The 23,160-nt window shown below is 39.7% G+C and overlaps 1 protein-coding gene across 1 annotated transcript in view; it reads left to right on the top strand.

Moving 5' to 3' along the window:
• The first annotated feature begins 1,051 nt into the window (after positions 1-1,051).
• PKD2L2 (polycystin 2 like 2, transient receptor potential cation channel) overlaps positions 1,052-23,160 on the top strand; it is a 45,215-nt gene continuing 23,106 nt past the window's right edge. The window contains exons 1-8 of the mRNA XM_036240000.1: positions 1,052-1,082; positions 1,714-1,815; positions 4,256-4,389; positions 7,308-7,564; positions 12,010-12,231; positions 16,725-16,953; positions 18,488-18,658; positions 18,951-19,132. Of these exons, the coding sequence (XP_036095893.1) occupies positions 1,052-1,082; positions 1,714-1,815; positions 4,256-4,389; positions 7,308-7,564; positions 12,010-12,231; positions 16,725-16,953; positions 18,488-18,658; positions 18,951-19,132 (1,328 nt within the window). The remainder of the gene's footprint in view (positions 1,083-1,713; positions 1,816-4,255; positions 4,390-7,307; positions 7,565-12,009; positions 12,232-16,724; positions 16,954-18,487; positions 18,659-18,950; positions 19,133-23,160) is intronic.

The raw sequence follows: 23,160 nt of genomic DNA, 5'->3' as shown, positions 1-23,160 counted from the left end.
GTCCCCTGTTCACTGGCTGTCAGTCTTTTGAGAGGCCTCCCCTGTTCCTTTTATCATTAGTAGCCTCTGACCCTCCCTGCTGTGTGGCCTAGTTTTGCTTTTTATCTGCACATAAAACAGCATTTATCAACATCAGTCTACATCTCTTTCAGGGAAATAACAAAAATGGCTTTATTTTTTTCTTTCAAAACAGCTTGATGGTTTTCTTTGCTGACTGCCCTGGGGCCTTTCATCTGATTTCCGTTTTATTTTCCTTTTTACCAACATCAGAATCCCTTCTGTCTCAAATCCTGGCGAGCTTGGATGACTTAATTTATGGCCAAATTTGTTTGGCCTTTTCCACAGCTGGTTTACAAACCTCCTTCCTCATCTCTGCAAAGCTTGGGGCCAGATGTGAGCCTGGACTCCCAAGGACTACTGTTTTTGGCCTACCTTTTACATAATCACTGCAGTGCTGGATTTTTTTTTTTTTTTAACCTATTTCAACGTTCCCTTTAGCCACACTGGGTGGAAAAGAAAGGTGGAAGCTATTGCTAGCAACATCTCTCGATTAATAACCAGTTTCTACACGAGCAGCGAGAGCGGGGGGGTGGGGGGTGGGGTGCATTCGGGCCCTGGCGTCCAGCGGACCTTGCCCCAACTTTGGTAAATTACCCTCAGCACCCTCGGTTTCTTCAGACCTAAAATGAGGACAAAACACCTACCTTTCAAGAAGGGGGTATGAAGACCAAACAAGCCAATAAATGTTAAAGGTTTTCAAGAAAGAGTAGCCCGTTATAATTAATTACTACTATTTTTATGATTAACCCCAGGCCCAACGCCAGGTTTGCCCTAGAAGTCGGCCCTCCGCAGGAGACAAACGCCGCAATCGCCAACCCCGCCTCGGGCGAAGCCCTTCCAGACAGTCCTCGGTGCGCACGCGCAGTTGCAACCTGTAGAGCAGTTTGCGCCCCTCCAGGAGCTGCATGCTCGCGCAAGCGCATGAGCTAGGCGACTCGCGCAGGCGCGGCAGACCTGAGAAGTTTGAACGGGTGTTTCTTTCAGGTCCGCCATGCCTGTGGCGTCCCGTTGGCACAGAGGCGGTGAGGGGTGTTCCAAGGGGTGGGTGGGACACGGCAGAATTGGTAATTCCAAATACCCTTGAGGGAAATCTATAGCCCATATTTGTTCGTGTGAGAGAGATGTACGTGTAGCCCTCACGACCTCCCCTTAAGCGGAGAGGGACTGTGGTCCCATTTTACAGACTGGAAAACTGAAAGCCCTGCAGAAACGTGGCACGAGCCCCTTGTCCTTGGCTGGAGCTGGGCGTTGGCACTTGCTGTACTGTGACCGTCACTAGACCAGTAGGGAGTCGTGAACTTGGCTGAACCCCAGGCTGGCTTCCCAAGAAAGTATTGACTGGTGGAGGAACATGGGGGATTTATTTGGTACTTTGCTTTTTTCATTTTAAGACAGGGCTGGGCTTTTCCTGTACATTCGTTTTATGTTATAAAATTCACTAGTATAGTCACAAAATGACTGCCCACTTACCCCCATAGGAAAATGTTAGTAATTATTCCTCCTTTATAAAAGTGAGAATAAAACAATCGGAAGCCACTGACCCTGCCCTTCACATGGTATAACACTAGAAGTGGCTGGTTTTCTGTAGTTGTTATTTATATACATTATGAATTACATACTAACGTAAGAAATTTTTTGTTTTATATCTCACAGGGACTCCAACACATAAGCTCCATTTCAGAAAGGAAGTAGAAATTAGAACCACACTACAGGAGTTATTACTCTACTGTATTTTTTTAATAAACCTATGTATATGTAAGTACACAGATGTAGATGAAAATGCTCTTTGAACTAAAGTTATGTGGAGATGAGAAATAAAACATGGGCTTTATACAACCATAGGCTTTCAGAATACTAAAACTTCAAAAACTAGTGACATGTTTCAGAAACGTTATTTTAAATTCATTTATACTGACACTATTTCCAGTTCTTAAGGAATAAACTTTACACCACAGATATAATGTAAAGCTTTCTCTGGACCGCAGGCCCACGCTCTAACCGCTGAGCCAAACTGGCCAGGGCTAAAGCTTTCATACTCAGCATTGACTGAATTAATTATTCCTTTCAGTTGGCATTTCTATCGTGAACATAAATTATTCCCTTGAGTTGGCAATTCTAACTTGACTTCTTTTAGAGCCATTATGAGCTGTTTAATAGGACAAAATACAAATTAGGCAAAGAAGTTGGTTTTGGTGTCTGCTTTGTTCTTTTCCCTGTTCTGTAGCACAATTAATAGTAAACTATGTTTGTGCTGAGTCATAGGACATATGGATCAATGCAGATCTTTTAAGAAGGAATGAGAAAATTTTTCAACCTGCAATCCTCCTATCTGGATCAATGGTGTTGACTTAATTAGTATTAAAGAGCATTTTTCTTTAGAGTGCCCAACATAGAGTAGATATAAGCTCGCTGGCCAGACTTACCTCATTTTGTTATGGACTACATACTGGTAGTCATGTATCAATAGGTTTGTAGGAGTGAGCTTGAGTTGGATCTTGATTAAAAAGACAACTATATAGCCCTGGTCGGTTTGGCTCAGTGGTTACAGCGTCGGCCTGCGGTCTGGAGAGACCCGGGTTCGGTTCCCGCTTAGGGCACGTACTTCGGTTGCAGTTTGTCCCCGGCCCTGGTTGGTCGTGCGGGTGGCAGCCACTCGATGTGTCCCTTCACGTCGATGTTTCTCTCTCTCTCTTCCTCTCTTTCCCTCCCATTCTATCTGTACAAAAAATGGAAAAATATCCTCGGGTGAGGATAAAAAAAAAAAAAAAAAAGACAACTATATAGCCCTGGTCGGTTTGGCTCAGTGGTTACAGCGTCGGCCTGAGGTCCAGAGAGACTGAGGTTCGGTTCCCTCTAAGGGCATGTGCCTCGGCTGCAGTTTGTCCCCTGCCCTGGTTGGGTCATGCGGGTGGCAGCCACTCGATGTGTATCTTTCACGTCGATGTTTCTCTCTCTCTCTATCTCTCTCTCCCTCCCTCCCTCCCTCCCACTCAATCTGAACAAAAAATGGAAAATATCCTCAGGTGAGAATAAAAAAAAAAAATCTTAAAAGGACAACTATAGCCAATCTTATAAATTAAGATATCTTAGACTGTGTTTTTTTAACCTTTTTTTCTTTATTGATATTAGAGAGAGAAACATCAATGAGAGAGAACATCAATTGGCCACCTTCTGCATGCCCCCCACTAAGGATCAGGCCCACAATCTGGGAGTGTGCCCTGACCGGGAACCAAACTGGCGACCTCTTGGTGCATGGGTCGACGCTCAACCACTGAGCCACACCAGCTGGGCTAGACACTACAGAACATATAGGGAATGGAAAAATATTAAAAGATCATAATCCCATTATTCAGAGATCAAAAGCCTTTATATAATTAGAAAGAATTGAAAACAACTTAAATCTCCATCAACAGGATTTGTTTGACCCTATATACAGTGAAATAATGCAACTTTAAAGAAAGGCATAGGCTCATGGAATGATGTTGAAAATACATGGTTTCTAAAAACTAAAGGGCTTCTAGCAAAAAAAAAAAAGTAATCTACACTCCATTCTAAAACCCACCCACCCACTCCTAGAAAGAGTAAGGAAAGATATTAGTTAATACTTGTTACAGTGTTACATTTGCCATAACTTAGTTTTAAATGTCCCACTTACATTTTCTCACTTCTCATAACAAAACTATGAGTTAAGAGATATTATTCCTATGATAGTACTCAAACCATTATCTGTTTGTATTCAAAGTCCATAGTCTTTACTTACCATGGTATATTGCCTACTCTCAATATGGAAAAAGCCAATTTACAGAATAGTGTGTATAATGTGATCTCATTTTTGTAAAGATAAAGTTATTTTCTTTATAAATGCATATGCATATAGTAAAATCTGGAGAGTATATGCCAAATCTAACTCTAGCAGTAGAATCACAGGAATCTTCTTCCTGTTTTGTATGTTTCTATTTTTGTTTTTTAACTCTTTTTTTTTTTAAATCCTCACCCAAGGATATTTTTCCATTAATTTTCAGATAGAGTGGGAGGGAGGGGAGGAGAGAGAGAGACATCGATTGATTGCCTCCCTCAAGACCCTCTTATAATTAGACAAAAATTAAAATTGAATTTCAAAACAAAATTGGGAACAAATTATAACATATTTAATCCTGATAAACTCAGTTTTTAAACAAAAAATTATTTTCCTTAGTGACTTTTGGGATGGTAAACCAACATATGTATTACTTAAACAAAGTTATGTCATCTCTGTTTTTGGACACGTCTATGCCTGGTGATGAAAGAACCAACTTTAAATCTATTCGCAGCATCACTGATTTTTGGAAGGTAAGGAGTCATGACTGTGGATAAAATAGCCTTAAGTATTGCATAAACCCTTGGCACATGTAGTAGGCACTTGATGTTGAAGGAATTAGTAAAAATTAATATCATTTCTTTTTTTCTTTTAATTCTTACACGAGGATATTTTTCTATTTACATTCAGATACAGTGGCAAAAAGTGAAAGAGAGAGAGAGAGAGAGATGTGAAACAGGGACACATCAACTGGTTGCCTCCCACATGACCCTGACCAGGGCCAGGGACAAACCCCAACCAAGGTACGTGCCCTTGCCTGGAATTGAACCCAGACTCATTAGTCTGTGGGCTGACGCTCTAACCAATGAACAAACCGCCAGGTTGATTATTTATTTATTTATTTAATTTATTGATTTTTAGAGAGAGAACAAGGGAGAGAGAGATAGAAACATTGATGTGAAAGAACATTGATTGGCTGCCTCCTACATGCCCCCCACTTGGGATTTGGCCCACAACCTGGGCATGTGCTCTGATCGGGAATCGAACCAGTGACCTCTTAATGCATAGGTCAACACTCAACCACTGAGCCACACCGGCTGGGTGATTTTTATTTTTTTAAATCCTCACCCGATATCTCTCACATCAATGTTTCTCTCTCTCTCTCTCTCTCTCTCTCTCTCTCTCTCTCTCTCTCTCTCTCCTCACCTCTCCTCTCTTTTCTCTCCCTTCCTCCCACTCTACCTGAAGATAAATGAAAAAAAAAAAAAAATCCTCACCCGAGGATATTTTTCCATTGATTTTCAGATACAGTGGGAGGGAAGGAGGGAAGGAGAGAGAGAAAGAAAGAGAAACATCAATGTAAGAGAGACACATTGACTGGGGCCAGGATTGAACCCACAATCGAGGTATGTGCCCTTGACCAGGAATTGAACCTGCAACTCTTTGGTACAAGGGCCGATGCTCTAACCGCTGAGCTAAACTGGCCAAGGCTCATTTCTTTATATTAGAATCAGCCAACCAGTGAGTGTTTATTGAGGACCTGTTTCTCAGAGTGAGTTCTTTTAAGTTTAAATAAAATAAGTGTTATTTATTGCATTTGGAAAATAGGAAACTTGCTTTTTATGTGGGAGATAGGATCCAAAGTCAGTCTATAATTTTGTATAGTGAAAAATTCTTCAGTTGCCCATAAAGTGAAATATATGTGATTTGGGTATACTATACAACCGTGTACTGTGTATTACAGTAATGTACAGTATATAATAAAGAGTGTGTGTGTGTATATATACACATATATACACATATATACGGATATATATGTGTGTGTATATATATATATGTGATATATATATATAATTTTATAATGTTTTTGTTGTTGTTGTTAATCCTTACCTGAGGATATTTTTCCATTGATTTTTAGATAGAATGGAAGGGAGGGAAGAGGGAGAGAAAGAAAGATCAGTGTGAGAGAGACACGTCAATTGATTGCCTCCCGAATGACTTTGACCTGGCTGAGAATCAAACCTGCAACCCAGGTACATGCCCTTTACCAGGAATCAAACCCATGACTCTTGGGTCTTCGGGTCAATGCTCTAACTGCTGAGAAAAACTACCCAGGGCAATTTTATAGTGTTTATTTTTTTTTTACTTTTTTTTTTCTGTGTTGATTTTTATAGGGAGAGGAAGGGAAAGGGAGAGAGAGAGAGAGAAACATCAATGAGACAGAACATCGGCTGGCCGCCTCCTGTATGCCCCTTACCGGGGATTTGGCCCACAACCTGGGCATGTGCCCTGACTGGGAATCGAACCAGTGACCTCTTTGTGCATGGGTCGACGCTCAACCACTGAGCCAAACCAGCTGGGCAATATAGCATTTTTAATTGCATAAGAAAAGCATTCCTTCAACATTGGAACAAACATTTTTTTTCCCTCTTACACTTAGCAAGATGTTTACATTATGAGGAAAGAAAAATTAAGAAAACAAGTTTCAGGTATCCCCTGTCACAACCATTGGAGCATACATGGAAGAGGTAGGGAAGGCTTTTCATTTTTTTTTTTTTTTAATCTTCACCCAAGGACATTTTTGCATTTATCGTCAGATACGGCGGGAGGGAGAGAGGAAGAGAAGAGAGAGAAATATCAACGTGAGAGCGACACATCACGTGACTGCCACCCACACAACCCCAACCGGGGCGGAGACAGACTGCCCTTAGCGAGAACCAAACCCGGACTCTGGTCCGCTGGCTGACGCTCTAACCACTGAGCCAAATCGGTCAGGACAGGGAAGGCTTTTCAGAGGTGATGACTATTCAGTTGAGTTTTATTTATTTTTTTAATCCTCACCCAAGGATATTTCTTCATTTATCTTCAGATAGAGCAGGAGGGAGAGAGGGAAGAAGAGGGAGAGAGAGAGAAACATCAATGTGAGAGACACACATCAACTGGTTGCCTCCCACATGACCTCAACCAGGTCCAGGGATTAACCACAACTGAGGTACGTGCCCTTGGCCAGAATCGAACCCAGGACTCATTGGTTTGTGGGCCAGTGCTCTAACCACTTAACAAAACCAGCCAGGGCTTCAGTTGAGTTTTAAAGGAGAGTAACAGAAGAGCATTCTAGTAAGAGTAAAGAATATGTTCTATAAGTAATTCTATATATGTGGCTATGTTTGACATTTATAGGCATATAGAAGATGAGGCAGAAAAGGCAAGACTATGAATTAGGTCAAATCATGAGTGCCATGCTAGGAATTTGGAACTAATTATTAAAGAGACAAGGTCATCATCATCATTATCATTAATATAATGTTGGCTTGGTCAGTAATTTAATTTTCATACTCATCCTCAAATTCACTGATTTTTATTCTCCTATGGATAACATTATGAATGTAGACTCTGTTATACAGTTGACATGAAAATATTTTCTCCATAACATTTATTTTTCTGTGTGAAGTTTATGGAAGGACCCCTTTTGGAAAGTTTGTACTGGGACTCATGGTATAATAACAACCAGTTGTATGATTTAAAGAACAGCAGTCGCATCTACTATGAGAACATACTTTTAGGAGTCCCCAGAGTCCGTCAACTAAAAGTCCGAAACAACACATGCAAGGTCTATCCATCCTTTCGGTCTTTGATGAGTGAATGTTATTCCAAATACACTTCTGAAAATGAAGACATTTCTGATTTTGGCCTTAAACAAGATACTGAGTAAGTAGTATAAAATTACTCATAATTTTTTCTAGCAGCTTACCATCATATCTTTAAAAAACTGTGAAAATATGTGCATTTTCCAAATAATACCAACGGGGGTCTTGTTCCAATAATAGTATCAAAGGACCACTCCGCGATGCAGTGTCTAGAAAAGGAAGAATTGAACCTTTTTTGTTTGTTTGTTTACCAAATGATGTAAAGTGTTTTCATTTTCTCTGGTATATGAAGTGCTAACTCACTGGACACAAGGCAAAGCACCCATGTTTGCTCTTACTATACTCAATGAGTTCTGGCTCTGGCGAGACTCATCTCAAAAACATCCCAAATGCATTTTGGGATCCCTAGGGAGTATCCTAAGTGGGCAACTTTCCTTCTTTCTCAGTCTGGGTTACTTCAGTGATATCTCTATTGTTACCAATATTAAAAAGGAGCAGTTATGCTCTACAGGCACTGCATCTAATGATGCCTGCCAAAGATGTTATGGCCTTTGTTCTTCAAAATGGCTGAGGCTACTGCTGGTGTAGAATCCTGTCTACCCTTTATTTTTAAAATGTGAAAGCCCAGTCCATCTGGTGTGGCTCAGTGGTTGAGAATCAATCCATGCACCAAAAGGTCACTGGTTTGATTTCCCGGTCAGGGCACATGCCCAGGTTGTGGGCCAAATCCCCAGTGGGGGCATGCAGGAGGCAGCCAATCGATGTTCTCTCTCATCGATGTTTCTCTCTCTCCCTCTCCCTTCCTCTATATAAATCAATACAGAAAAATAAAATAAATAAAATGTGAAAGCCCAGCCCTGGCCAGTTTGGTTCAGTGGTTAGAGTATTGGAACTGCAGACTGAAGAGTCACAGGTTTGATTCCCAGTCAAGGGCACATGCCTTGGTTGCAGGTTCAATCCCTGGCCCAGTCAGGGTCATGAGGGAGGCAACCAATCGATGTATCTCTCTCACATCGATGTCTCTCTCCCCCTTTCCCTCCCTCCCACTCTATCTAAAAAAAAAAAAAAAAAAAATCAATGGAAAAATATCCTCAGGTGAGGATTAACAACAACAAATGTGAAAGCCCAAAGCCACTGACATTACTGCCCCATAGCACAGAAGTTGCTGGCATCATTGCTTTTAGGGTTCTTTGAAAATCTTAAAGGAAGGTAATAAATTTTTTTTTAAATGTAATATTCATCAATTCATAAATATGGTGATGTTATATTAAATACTGCAGTACTATACACTGTTCCCCTTCAATGAAAAATTACAAGATAGATCAATTATTTAAATACATCTTTTTATTTATTTTCTTTTTTTTAACACTTACCTGAGGATATTTTTTTTTCTATTTATCTTCAGAGAGTGGGAGGGAGGGAGAGAGAGAGAAACATTGATGTGAGAGAGATACACCAACAGGTTGACTCCTGCATGACCCTGACCAGGGCTGAGGTACATGCTGTTGACCGGAATCGAACTTGACTCATTGGTCCTCGGCCAATGCTCTAACCACTGAGGAAACTGGCCAGGGCTTCTTTCTTTTGTAAATTAATCCTTACCTGAGGATATTTTTCCATTGATTTTTATTTTTTATTTATTTTTCTTTTATTGATTTTTAGAGAGAGAGATGGAAACATTGATGAGAGAGAACATTGATTGGCCGCCCCCTGCATGCCCCCTACTAGGGATTGGGTCCACAACCTGGGTATGTGCCCTGATTGGGAATCAAAGTGGCGACCTCTTGGTGCATGAGTTGACACTCAACCACTGAGCCACACTAACCGGGCTCCATTGATTTTTACTTATTTATTTTTATTCCTCCCCTGAGGATATTTTTCTACTTATTATCAGATAGAGTGGGAGGCAGGGAGAAAGAGAGACAGAGAAGCATCAATGTGATAGAGCCACATCAACTGGTTGTCTCCCACACAACCCCACCAGGGCCAGGGACGAACCGCAACTGAGGTATGTGCCCTTGACCGGAATTGAACCCGCGACTTACTTGTCCACGGGTCGATGCTCTAACCACTGAGCCAAATCGGCCAGGGCTCCACTGATTTTTAGATAGAGCCCTGGCTAGTTTGGCTCAGTAGTTAGAGCATCGGCCTTCGGACCAAAGAGTCTTGGGTTCAATTTCTGGTCAAGGGCATGTACTGGAATTGTGGTTCGGTCTCCGGCCCTCGTTGCAGTTGTGCGAGAGGCAACCAATCCATGTGTCTCTCTCACATCGATGTTTCTCTCCCCCCACTCCCTGTCTCCCTCCCTCCCACTCTATCTGAAAATCATTGGAAAAAATATCCTGGGGTGAGGATTAAAAAAAAACAGCCCTGGCCAGTTTGGCTCAGCAGTTAGAGCATCGGCCTGCAGACCGGGGAGTACTGGGTTCAGTTCCCGTTAAGGGCACATGCCTCGGTTGTAGTTTATCCCCAGCCCGGTTGGGATTGTATGGGTGGCAACCAGTCGATTGATGTGTCTCTCTCACATTGATGTTTCTCTCTCTCTCTCTCCCTCCCACTCTGAGGATAAATGCAAAAGTGTCCTTGGGTGAGGATTAAAAAAAAATACATTAAACTATAAAAAATGGAAATAAATCACTATTAAAAAATTATTTTTAGATAGAGTGGAAAGAAGGGAGGAAGGGAGAGAGAGAAACATCAATGTGAGAGAGACACATCGATTGGATGCCTCCTGAATGACCCTAACCGGGACTGGGGATCAAACCTGCAACCCAGGTACATGTCCTTGACCAGAATCAAACCTGTGATCCTTCAGTTTGCAGGCTGATCCAACCGCTGAACCAAACCAGCCAGCGCTAAGTACATATTTTAAATTGGAATGTCAAGACTAATCTGTTAGGTATTCAATATTCCAAATTCTCATAACAACTACAAATAATTTAAATATTAAAATTAACATTGTGGATTTGGAAGTTTAATAACTTTCATTCCCTAACAACCAAAATAAGAATAATTTTGTTCTTGTTTGTCTATCTAAAATATAACATTGATTATTTAAAAACATAAAAAATTGCCCTGGCCAGTTTGGCGCAGCTGTTACAGTGTTGGCCCGCAGACCAATGTGATGTGGGTTCAATTCAGGTCAAGGGCACGTACCTCGGTTGCGGTTGGTCCCTGGCCCTGGTTGGGTTGTGCAGGATGCAACCAGTCAATGTGGCTCTATCACATTGATGTTTCTCTCTGTCTGTCTGTCTCTCTCTCTCTCCCTCCCTCCTTCCCACTCTATCTGATAATAAGTAGAAAAATATCCTCAGGTGAGGAATAACAATAAATAAATAAATAAATAATTTAAAAATAAAAAATTGGAAGTAGGAGAGTGTTGGTATAACAAATGTTCTTGCTTAAATTTAACAATTGTGAAAAATACTAAAAAATACAACTATAGAATTTTCATTAAATGAGTATTTTTTTTCTTAATGGTGTCACTTTTTACCCTCTTGCTATAAACAAACATAGTATTATTAATAGAAATACAATTTAAGCAGTACATCTTTGGATAAGTGTTCTGATCTGTTTTGGAGAGATGGAATGACTAAAATGATGAATCAAGGCTTTATCTTTTTATATACTACAATTAAGTTAAAAGAAAAAAATGGAAACAAAATTTGGTTATACACATTTTGCTTTGATTTATGTACTTTTATTAAAATAATATACCTATAGCCCTGAGCAGTTTTGCTCAGCAGTTAGAGTGTGTCGGCCCATAGCCCAAAGAGTCGTAGGTTCGATTCTGGTGATGGGCACACACCTTGGTTGTGGTTCGTCCCCAGCCCTGGTCAGGGTCGTGCTGGAGGCAGCCAGTCAATGTGTCCCTCTCACATCAATGTTTCTCTCTCTCTCCCTTTCCCTTCCTCCCACTCTAACTGGAGATAAACAGAAAAATATCCTCAGGTGAAGATTAAAATAATAATAATAAAATTTAAAAAAATAAGATACCTGTACAACCATATATACATTATAACAAAGTCTTTATTTATTGGGCATTTTATAAATGGTATATGACCTTTAGAAGACAGATCATGAAGCACCTTTTTTTCCCATGCGGAGACAGATATTTCTGAATCAAAACCCTTGGTAATCTTGTTCTAGTCAAAAAATTAAGATCTAATAAAACAACAGAGACAATATATTAAAGAACAAAATCAGTTATTATTTTCTAAATTTAAAATCTCTGAGGCAAAAAATAGATTTAAAAAATTGTTTCTCATATCATGTAGTCCAACGTCTTGTCCACAATAAGCACTAAAAAATGAAAACATATTAAATCTTAATTCTTTTAACTTGACCCTTAACTCAGTCTTGCTTCAAAATTACTCTAATACTCTACAAACTTAGTACTGTTTTTTTAACTACTACTTTTAAACCAAAGTTTAGCTGAAATTCTTAGAATACTTCTTATTCAGGCTTCTTCTCATCTCTCCATTATTTTTTTTATATATCTAACAGATGGAAGTATTCTACTCCTAGTAGCAACTCCCCTTGGCACTGGGGATTTGTTGGTGTTTACCGAAATGGGGGATTTATTTTCACTTTATCAAAATCAAAATCTGAAACCAAAAAAAAGTTCATTAACCTTCAACTGAACAGCTGGATCAGAAGAGGGACTAGAGTTGTTTTTATTGACTTTTCATTATACAATGCTAACGTAAATCTGTTTTGCATTATCAGGTGAGTGACTCAAAACCCCTTATTAATAATGTTGTTTTTTATGCCTGGCCAGTGTGGCTTAGTGGATTGAGCATCATCCCATGAACTGAAAGGTCCTGGTTTGATTCCTGGTCAGGGCACATGCCCTGGTTGCAGGCTCGAAACCCAGTAGGGGGCCTGCAGAAGGCAGCTGATTGATGTTTCTCTCTCACATCTCTCTCCTAAAGAAAAAAAGAAATCAATGAAAAGCATCCAGAGACTTCATTAGGGTTTCCAGTCTTTACATGTCTGTTCTGAGATTAAAATTATAAGCTTGAAAATTAATGTCATTCTGCTAATATTTAAAAAGAAGGTAAAGCAACATCATATCCAGTTATTTCAGAATATATTCAAGAACTTGGAGAATTACACACAGTATGTTAGTTTTATATTACTAAAGGATATATAGTCTTGTCATTCTGCAGTTTCAGAGATCTAATACTTAGTCTTGATGATTTCTTCTATTCAGATTATTCAAATCTGTTGATGTCCCTTCAGAATGAGTTTTTTATTAGGTCATTAATTTTTGACTCAAGAATGAGCAATTTGTTGTTGTTAATCCTCATCCATGGATATTTTTCCCACTGATTTTTTTTAGAGACAGTGGAAAGGAGGGGGGAGAGAGAGAGAGAAAAACATCAATGTGAGAGAGACACAGCGACTGGTTGCCTCCTGTATGTGCCCTGACTGGGGCCAGGATCGAACCTGCAACTCAGGTATGTGCACTTGACCGGGAATCTAACCAGAGACCCTTTGGTGTATGGGCAGATGCTATAACCACTGAACCACACCGGCCAGGGCAAGAAAGAGCAATTTTTATTTTAAACAATATATAACAATAGCCAGCATCCTTAAAACAATTAGAATCTGTGGTGATTTGTAAAAATGGCTCCAATTCTTATATCTTTACCATGTAACATTGCAAGTGCCCTGCCACCCCACCCAAGGCAGGGTACAATGACCCAGTTCTTGATGCTTAGACTCAACCATGTGATTTTCTTTGATCAATGGAATCTTAGCAGATATGATACAAGCAGAAGTTTGCAATGAGTTTGTACATTAAAACTTGCTCTCGTGCCCTGGCTGAGTAGGTCAGTTGGTTAGAGTGTTGTCCAGATACACCAAGGTTACAGGTTGGATCCCTGGTCAGAGCACAGACAAGAATCAACCAATGAATATAAATAAGTGGAACAAGTCAGTCTCTCTGTTCCACTTTCTCTATTAAAAAAAAATCAATGAAAATAGTTTTTAGCCCTGGCTAGTACGGCTCAGTTGATACAGCATCGGTCCCACACACCAAAGGGTCCCAGGTTTGATTCCTGGTCAGGGGCACATTCCTGGGCTACAGGTTTGATCCCCAGCTCCAGTTGGGGGCATGCAGGAGGCAACCAATTGATGTGTCTTTCTCACATTGATGTTTCTCTCCCTCTTCCTCTCTCTCGCTCTATCCCTCCATCTCTCCCTCCCTCCCTCCCACTGTCTCTAAAAATAAGTGGGAAAAAATATCCTTCGGTGAGGATTAACAACAACAAAACTTTTTAAATTGCTCTCTTGCATCTCTGCCATTGCATGAGAAGTACACATCTGTGCTAACATGTTAACCCAGGAGGAGGAAGATAGACATCCTCCCATGCAGAAGAGGAGGTGGATGGGGAGGAGAAGGGAGAGGGGGGAGGGGAAGAGGACAACCAACAAAGAAAAAAATATTTCCATTAGTCCAATTACCTTTTTAAAATTTTTTCTTGCCCTGGCTGGTTTGGCTCAGCGGTTAGAGCGTCGGCCTGCGGTCCTGAGAGACCCGGGTTCGGTTCCCGCTAAGGGCGCGTACCTCAGTTGCAGTTTGTCCCCGGCCCTGGTTGGTCGTGCGGGTGGCAGCCACTCGATGTGTCCCTTTCACATCGATGTTTCTCTCTCTCTCTCTGTTCCTCTCTCTCCCTCCCACTCTACCTGGACAAAAAATGGAAAAATGTCCTCGGGTGAGGATTAAAAAAAAAAAAAAATTTTCTTTATTGATTTTAGAGAGAGAGGAAGGGAGAGGGAGATAGAAACATCAATGAGAGAGAACATTGATTGGCTGCCTCCTGCATGTCCCTCACTTGGGATTGGGCCCACAACCTGGGCATGTGCCCTGACTGGGAATTGAACCGGCAGCCTCTGGGTGCATGGGTCAACGCTCAACCACTGAGCCACACCGGCCCGGCTAGTCCAATTACGTTAGGTCATCTCCCTAATCTGGACCATACTAATTGGTTTAGGCCTGGGTTCTAGAATCAAACACTGGCAAAGGAAATAGGATCACCATGACTGGATCTGTCTAGGGATTGAATTGGCTTCCTGAGAATGGATAGATACCTGAGATAATCAGAGTTCTGTTAAAAAGGAATGGAATGCCCTGACCAGTCTGGCTTAGCAGTTAGAGCTTTGGCCTGCGGACTGAAGAGTCTCTGCTTCAATTCCAGTCAAGGGCACATGCCTCGGTTGCGATTTGATCCCCAGCCCTGGTCAGGGTTGTGCAGGAGGCAGCCAGTCGATGTGTGTCTTTCACATCGATGTTTCTCTCTCCCTTCCTCCTCCCTCCCACTCTACCTGAAAATCAATGGGAAAATATTCTAGGGTGAGGATTAAAAGAAAAAAGAAGGAATGGAATAATAATTCTGGATGGGCAAACAGGAATACCCACTATAATCTCAGTGATCTACTTTTCTGTCATGAGTCTTACAATTTTACTCCAAATGGAATATGGAATTGGTGTTTAATCTGATTAGGGGATTTTGCCCTTGTGCAGTAGTTACAGTGAAACACAACCATGGCCTTTCAAATTTGTAAAAATGAATAAAACAAGTGAACTCCCTTAAGCAGCCAGTGGACATTACACCCATTATTTTATAGTTCTTCTCTTCAAGGAATCAGAGCTTTTTACCAACATTATTTCTCTTCCCACTTGTCCTTATCAGGATAAAATGAAGAATACAAATCACTTCTATGTTCTAAATAAGAATAGAAACTTTGGGATAACTGGCTTAAAGACATATACAGAACTCCTTTAATACTAGATTAAGTCTAGATTTCCTTTCTCTGGGTTTTATGCTTATTCTGCGTTACCCTTTAAAATGTTATTTTTTAGAAACTTCAGATATTGAAACATTGGGTAGTATATCTAATCAGTAGTTCTGAGGAAGCATATTGCTTACACTAAGACTGTATCTACTTGTTTTCCTTTTTGTACACTGTGTCTGGGAAAGTAAACTAAATGCTGTCCTTTTTCTCCCTTTTTGCTTAAATAACTAACAATAAATATTTACACTTCAGATCAAAATACTGAGTTTCTTTCACTTCACTCACTTATCCTTGCATACCTTAACGCTGTACACCTGCAATGTGCAAAGTGAAACATACAGTTCTCTTTTTCATTTGTTAACTGGTTGCTTTATTTTTGTTTTTGTTCTTGCAGCACCTTGTTCCAATGCCAATAATATTTCCTAATATTTTTAGGTAGGAATAATTTTTTTGGAACATGGTGATAGAGATGCTTGTTCCTTAAAGTACTGCCAATTCATAAGCATCTGAAGTGGTGGAGAATACTAGAAGTACAGTGAACAACCTCAAAATCTTATTACATTTAGTGATGGAATTCATTTTTATACTTGTATTTGCATATAGATCTTTGTATCCAACATCCAGTGCCTAAAGTAAACATAACATTTGCTTTAATAGAATATATGATCTTGACATTTAGAAACAAGTACTATCTCTGATAAGCTAGAGAGAGAGTGTATTTCTCTCCTCTGAGTTATTCAAGAATTATGTATTTTGAGGGGAGTTCTGACTAATAACAGTAACTAATAGTATATAGCATTTTCTTGAACATCATCTCATTCTCCTATGGAGATAAATTAGTATTCCCAGTTAAGAACAAACAATCTAAATACAGAATAGAATGAACATCTGGCTGAAATCTTATCTTATTTTCTCATTTACCTTGGTCTTTGACCACTGAAAATATTCAAAGTACAAAAAGAGTAGAGCCATTAAAAAATAAGTAAATAGCCCTGGCCGGTTTGACTCAGCGGTTAGAGCATCGGCCTGAGGTCCAGAGAGACCCGGATTTGGTTCCCGCTAAGGGCACGTACTTCAGTTGCAGTTTGTCCCCGGCCCTGGTTGGGGTCCTGTGGGTGGCAACCAGTCGATGTGTCTCTCTCACGTCGATGTTTCTCTGTCTCTTCCTCCCTCTCTCCCTCCAGCTCTATCGTAAGAAATATGTAAAAATGTCCTCAGATGAGGATAAAAAAAAAAAATTAAAAAAATAAGTAAATACACTAGAAAATTTTCAAATTGAACCCATGATCTCAAGAAAACATATTTTGTACAAAATAACTGATTATCATTATATTTACACATCAGCACCAATTAGAAATTTCACATTGAATTATGTACTGAAATATAAAAGCCTGAAATGCACAAATCTAATTTTACAGATTGGTGGCAGAATTCCCTGCAACTGGAGGAATACTTACTTCATGGCAGTTTTACTCTGTGAAGCTCCTCAGATATGTTAGCTCCTATGATTATTTTATTGCTTGCTGTGAAATCACATTTTTTATTTTATTTATTGTCTTCACAATACAAGAAGGCATAAAAATAAAAGAATTTAAGTCTGCCTATTTCAAAAGTATTTGGAACTGGCTAGAATTACTACTTTTGGTGGTAAGTATATATTCACATGCATGGTTAAAGGGACTCACATATGAACCCATTAGTAACAGGTGTAAAAAGCAGAAGTTTCTATTCATCGGGACTTATGTTAAAAGCTGCATGTATCAATCATAAAATGAACTGTTATAGTACATATAATGGTGTGCTTCCAAAAGGGAGAAGCCTGTTCTTTTCCCCTGGTTTGTTCCTTGGGAGGAATAGGTAATTCCATGGGTATTATTTAATGTGCACAATAAGTCTCACCTACCCCCACCCAAAATGTATTCCTTACAGGGCCTCATGTTGAAAATCATGGATCTTTTGGGACAAGCTTCTCTATTTATTTTTTTATTCCTCACCCAAGGATATCTTTACATTGATCTTAAGATAGAGCAGGAGGGAGAGGGGGAGGAAGAGAGAGAGAGAGAAACATTAATGTGAGAGAGACACATCAATTGGTTGCCACCGGAACAACCCCAACCAGGGCCAGGGACGAACTGCAACTGAGGTACAAGCCCTTGGTCAAAATCAAACCCAGAACTCTCTGGTCTGCAGGTGACACCTCTTACCGCTGAGCCATACTGGCCAGGGCTGGGACAAAGCCCTTTAAAATGTACCTCTTCTAGGTTGCCTAAATCTGCTTTCCTCCTCACAATGAATTTTGAACGAATAGCTAAAAGACAAGGCTATGCAAAATACTGAAGGGGGAGGAGATTTGAGCAGCTAGAGGGTAGTGTGTGGGCACAGAGGGCAACATGATGGGGAAGTAGTTCCTGAAAGAAACTCCAAAGACTGCCAGTCCTTGTCACTAGTACATACTAAAATAAACAGAGAGACGTAGGCAGGATGTGACAAATGGTAAGAGCTTGGTTTTAGGAACAATAAACAAACATTTCTGGCTTATACAATCTGATCTTTCACCCCTACTAGCCAATTTAGTATGTAAGCCTTGTTTCCTAAAACCAGAATGAAAGTTTATCAGAGTCAGAAAGTACCTACCTTTCTGATATCCCCGATAATGGTTAACATGACAGGCAGAGTATTAAATGTTTAATGATTTGATTATTTCGGGCAAGGGAAATCAAAAGAAAAACTTCATGACAGTTATAAAGCTCTGATACCTAGTTCTGAAATCTAAAGAAGTTGTGAAAGGGTTCTAAAAGGGTTTATTTTCTTGAAACTGTAAAAATTTTTCCTTGTAGTGTTACACAGTGAAAATATAAAACTTTTTGGTATCATGTGGTTACATGAAACAGAAACCCTTTCAGCCTAGTCAGAATTATCATTTTATACATTCGTGCTTTATGACACAAAGAAACAAACAAGCAGGTAGATTAGGATGGCCAGGTGATCAATATTTTTCTACCTTTATGATGATTATGTCACCTTAAACATCTATCAATTGAGGCTTACTTCCAAAATTACTAAAAGCCTACTTTTATCCCTCCTTCCCTTTTGTTGAACATTTTCATGTGCTTTCATAGGCTGCAGGAAATTTTGAGGTAGAAATAGCCTCTAATTTAACCCTTCTTTTTTTCCCATATAGTTGTATTTTGTGGCCATTTTCTTCAACTCATACTGTAAAATACAAATTTTTCTCTTACTTGAATCGCTGTTAAAAAGTACTGAAAAATATTCAGACTACTATTTTCTTGCATACTGGCACATTTTTTACAACAATGTAATTGCTATTACCATCTTTTTTGCATGGATAAAGGTATTTATGTTTTATTATATTAGATACAACAGAATAGATATAATATTTTTATATTAGATAACAAAATGGGAACTTAAACTACAGAGTGATGAAAAAACAAAAGAATATTCTTAACTATAAAGTAATTTTAAAAGTAGTTTGGCCATGTAATGACTGCTGGCACATACTCAAATACCCCTATCATTAAGCACCTCTTTTAATTTGAAGCAGATTTCTTCTGAAGTTAATTTAACTTATTCTAAGTAGTTATTATCGTTAATATTCTATTTCAATTAACTTTGTTCCTTTTCAGATATTCAAATTCATAAGCTTTAATAACACAATGTCTCAGCTGTCATCAACCTTGTCCCGCTGTATCAAAGACATAGTAGGATTTGCCATCATGTTTTTTATAATACTCTTTGCTTATGCCCAGTTAGGATTTCTTGTTTTTGGATCACAGGTTGACGACTTTTCCACTTTTCAAAATTCCATGTAAGTTCTTAGTATAAATGTAATTATATTTTCCAGCTTATAAAAAAAAGTCATGGAAAGATCTATGATAAGTAGTAGCATACATTTTAATAACTTTAAATTTGGTTTGATGGCTAAATATATAATACTCAAAATATAGTAAGGCACTGAAAGACCTAAATGGATGGTGATATCAGTTTTTTAAGAGTTACTAGGTCAAGTTGGAAAAATAATTTTTGTTTCTCATTAGAAGTGAAAATTTCACATAAAATAAAAGAAATTGGCTTCATGTCTCTGTAACATTCTCTGGGCAAAGGAAATCTTAGGTGTTTTCTTTAGGGGGCTCCATCTTTAGAATCGTTTTATTAAATTTGACCAGACTGTCCTTTGCTGCTCTAGCAAAGCTCTGTTTAAAAATAGTTTTATACATATAAAGCAATGAGCAGGCAACAAACCTATAAAACTAATTAGAATTCCTAGAAAAGTATTCAGGCTTTTATTATTATTATTTTTTTATCCTCACCCAAGGACAATTTTTGCATTTATCTTCAGATAGAGTGGAAGAGAGAGAAACATCAATGTGAGAGAGACACATCGAATGGCTGCCATCCACATGACCCCAACTGGGGCCGGGGACAAACTGCAACCAAGGTACGTGCCCTTAACGGGAACCGAACCCAGGACTCTGGTCCACGGGCCAGTGCTCTAACCGCTGAGCCAAACCGGCCAGGGCCAGGCTTTTCTTTAAAAGTGAATAATTTTAATAAATTTATTCCCCTTAATGGATAAAGCAAGTTCTGTCTGTATAAGAAAATTATGATAGTCTAAAATATCAGTTCTCAAAACACACACTGTGGACTCTCGACCAAGACTGTCTGGGGGGAAAATGGCCTCATACTTAAGTAGACTGGAAAATGTTGCAGTGCATAGTAGTGGACGGCTCTGAAGAAAAATGCAGTAACTTTCTTAACATTAGTTAAGAATGCTCTAAACTTATCCCTTTTTGTGGATTTGGGAAAAATTCTGGTCTAAAGAAAGGTCTTAGGTTGCCATCTTTTCACCATCCACATGTAAATCATTTAGGTACCAATTGTATAAAATTTAACAACATTTTCCTGAATTAACGCTTTACTAAATCAGTAGTGGGGAGAGGAGTAGACAAGGAATCAAAGGGTTTTGTTTTTTTGTTTTTTTTTAAATATAAGAGCACAGTGAGAATGAGATGTGATTAACTTTCTTCATGAATGTGGGTGATTTTTTTTTTTTTTTCAATTTATTTTTGCTAAGGATGTTTCTCCCCTAGACACCCTCCTCCCGATCCTCCCTCCCTCCCCCAGGATTGTCGTCTATGTCCTTTGGTTACGCATACATGCATAAAGTTCTTTGTTTTATCCCATCTGTCCCCTGACCCAGTCCTCTCAGGTTTGTCAGTCTGAATTGTATTCCTTTCTATGTCTCTGGGTCTATTTTGTTCATTACATTCCACAAATAATTGAGACCATGTGGTATTTGTCTTTCTGCTTGGCTCGTTTTGCTTAGGATAATACTTTCCAGGTCCCTCCATGTCATCTCAAAGGATAAGAGATCTCTCTTTCTAACAGCTACATAACATTCCGTTGTGTATATGTACCACAGCTTTTATATCCACTCATCTATTGATGGATGCTTGGGCTGTTTCCAGATCTTAGCTATTGTAAATAGTGCTGCTATGAATATAGGGGCACTTATATTCTTTCTGATTGGTGTTTCAGGCTTCTTAGGATATATTCCTAGAAATGGGATCACTGGGTCAAATGGCAGTTCAATTTTTAATTCCTTGAGGAAACACCATATTGATTTCCATAATGGCTGCACCAGTCAGTCATTCCATAATTCCCACCAGCAGTGTACTCAAGTCCCCTTTTCTCCACACCCTTGCCAACACTTGTTGTTTGATGATTTGTTGATGGCGGCCATTCTGGCAGGTGTGAGGTGATACCTCATAGTAGTTTTAATTTGCCTCTCTCATGATTAGTGATGTTGAGCATTTTTTCATATGTCTCTTGGCCATTTGTATGTCCTTTTTTGTTGTTGTTGTTCAAATAGAGTGGGAGGAAGAGAGAGAAGAGAGAGAAACATCGACGTGAAAGGGACACATCGAGTGGCTGCCACCCACACGACCAACCAGGGCCGGGGACAAACTGCAACCGAGGTACATGCCCTTAGCGGGAACCGAACCCGGATCTCTCCGGACCGCAGGTCAACGCTCTAACCGCTGAGCCAAACTGGCCAGGGCCATTTGTATGTCCTTTTTGAAGAGGTGTCTCTTTAGGTCCTCTGCCTTTTTTTTTCCAATCCTCACCCAAGGACATTTTTCCACTTTTGTTCAAATAGAGTGGGAGGCAGAGAGAGAAACATCGACATGAAAGGGACACATCAAATGGCTGCCTCCAGCATGACCCCAACCAAGGCCAGGGAAGAATCGCAATCGAGGTGCGTGCCTGCCCGTGACCACAATTGAACCTGCACTCACTGGTCTGTGGGTCGACGCTCTAACCACTGAGCCAAACCAGCCAGGGTCTCTACCCATTTTTTAATTTACTTTTGTTGAGTTGTATGAGTACTTTTTATTTTGAAAATTAGCCCCTTATCTAATGTATCGTTGGCAATTATGCCCTCCCATACAGTGGGTTCCCTTTCCTTTTTTTTTTTTTTTTTTAAATCTTCACCTGAGGACATTTTCCCACTTTCTGTTCAGACAGAGTGGGAGGGAGAGAGGGAAACATCGATGTGAAAGGGACACATTGAGTGGCTGCCACCCACACCACCCAACCAGGGCCGGGGACAAACTGCAACCGAGATACATGCCCTTAGCGAGAACCGAACCCGGGTCTCTCTGGACCGCAGGCCGATGCTCTAACTGCTGAGCCAAACCAGCCAGGGCTCCCTTTCCATTTTAATGCTTCTTTCTTTTACTGTGCAGTAGCTTTTTAGTTTCATGTAGTCCCATGTACTATTTTTTTTTATCCTCACCCAAGGACATTTTTGTATTTATCTTCAGATAGAGCAGGAGGGAGAAAGGGAGGAAGACAGAGAAACATCAATGTGAGAGAGACACATCGACTGTTTGTCACCCACATGACCCCAACCGGGAATAAACTGCAACCAAGGTATGTGCCCTTAGCAGGAACCAAACCCAGGTCTCTCCAGTCTATGGGCCGATGATCTAACCGCTGAGCCAAACCGGCCAGGGCAGGCTGTTTTGATTACAATGGCTTTGTAATATAACCTGATATCCGGTATTGTGATCCCTCCTACTTTGTTCTTCTTTCTCAAGATTGCTGTGACTATTTGGGGTCTTTTTTTGGTTCCACATAAACTTTTGAAGTATTTGTTCTAGTTCTGTGCAATATGTCGTTGGTATTTTAATGGGGATTGTATTGAATCTATAGATTGCTTTGGGTAGTATGGACATTTCAATGATGTTAATTCTTCCGATCCATGAACAAGGTATATGCTCCCACTTTTTATATCTTCCTCTATTTGTTTTTTCAATGTCCTATAGTTTTCTGCAAATGGGTCCTTTACTTCTTTGGTTAAGTTTATTCCTAGGTATCTTAATGTTTTTGCTGCAGTGGTAAATGGGATTATTTTTTTAGTTTCTCTTTCTGTGAGTTCGTTACTGGTGTATATAAATACTGTCGATTTCTTTATGTAAATTTTGTATCCTGCTCCTTTGCCAAACTTGTTTATTAAATCAGGTAGATTCTTGATGGAGTCTTTAGGGTTTGAGAAAATGCTTGATATGATTTCAGTCTTCTTGAACCTATAGAGACTTAGTTTGTGTCCTAACATGTGGTCTATCTTTGAGAATGTCCCATGTGTACTTGAGAAAAATGTGAATTCTGCAGTTCTGGGGGGCAATTCTCTGTAGATATCTATTTAATCCATTTGATCTAGTGCATCATTTAGAGTCTCTGTTTCCTTGTTATTTTTTTGTCTACAGGATCTATCCAATGATGTCAGTAGGGTGTTGAAGTCCCCTGCTATGATTGTCAATTTCTCCTTTG

This window comes from Molossus molossus, unplaced genomic scaffold (assembly GCF_014108415.1).
Source record: "Molossus molossus isolate mMolMol1 unplaced genomic scaffold, mMolMol1.p scaffold_m16_p_4, whole genome shotgun sequence".
NCBI classification, from domain to species: domain Eukaryota; kingdom Metazoa; phylum Chordata; class Mammalia; order Chiroptera; family Molossidae; genus Molossus; species Molossus molossus.
The sequence above is the reverse complement of the archived record's forward strand: the minus strand, read 5'-3'. Positions and strand labels throughout refer to the sequence as shown.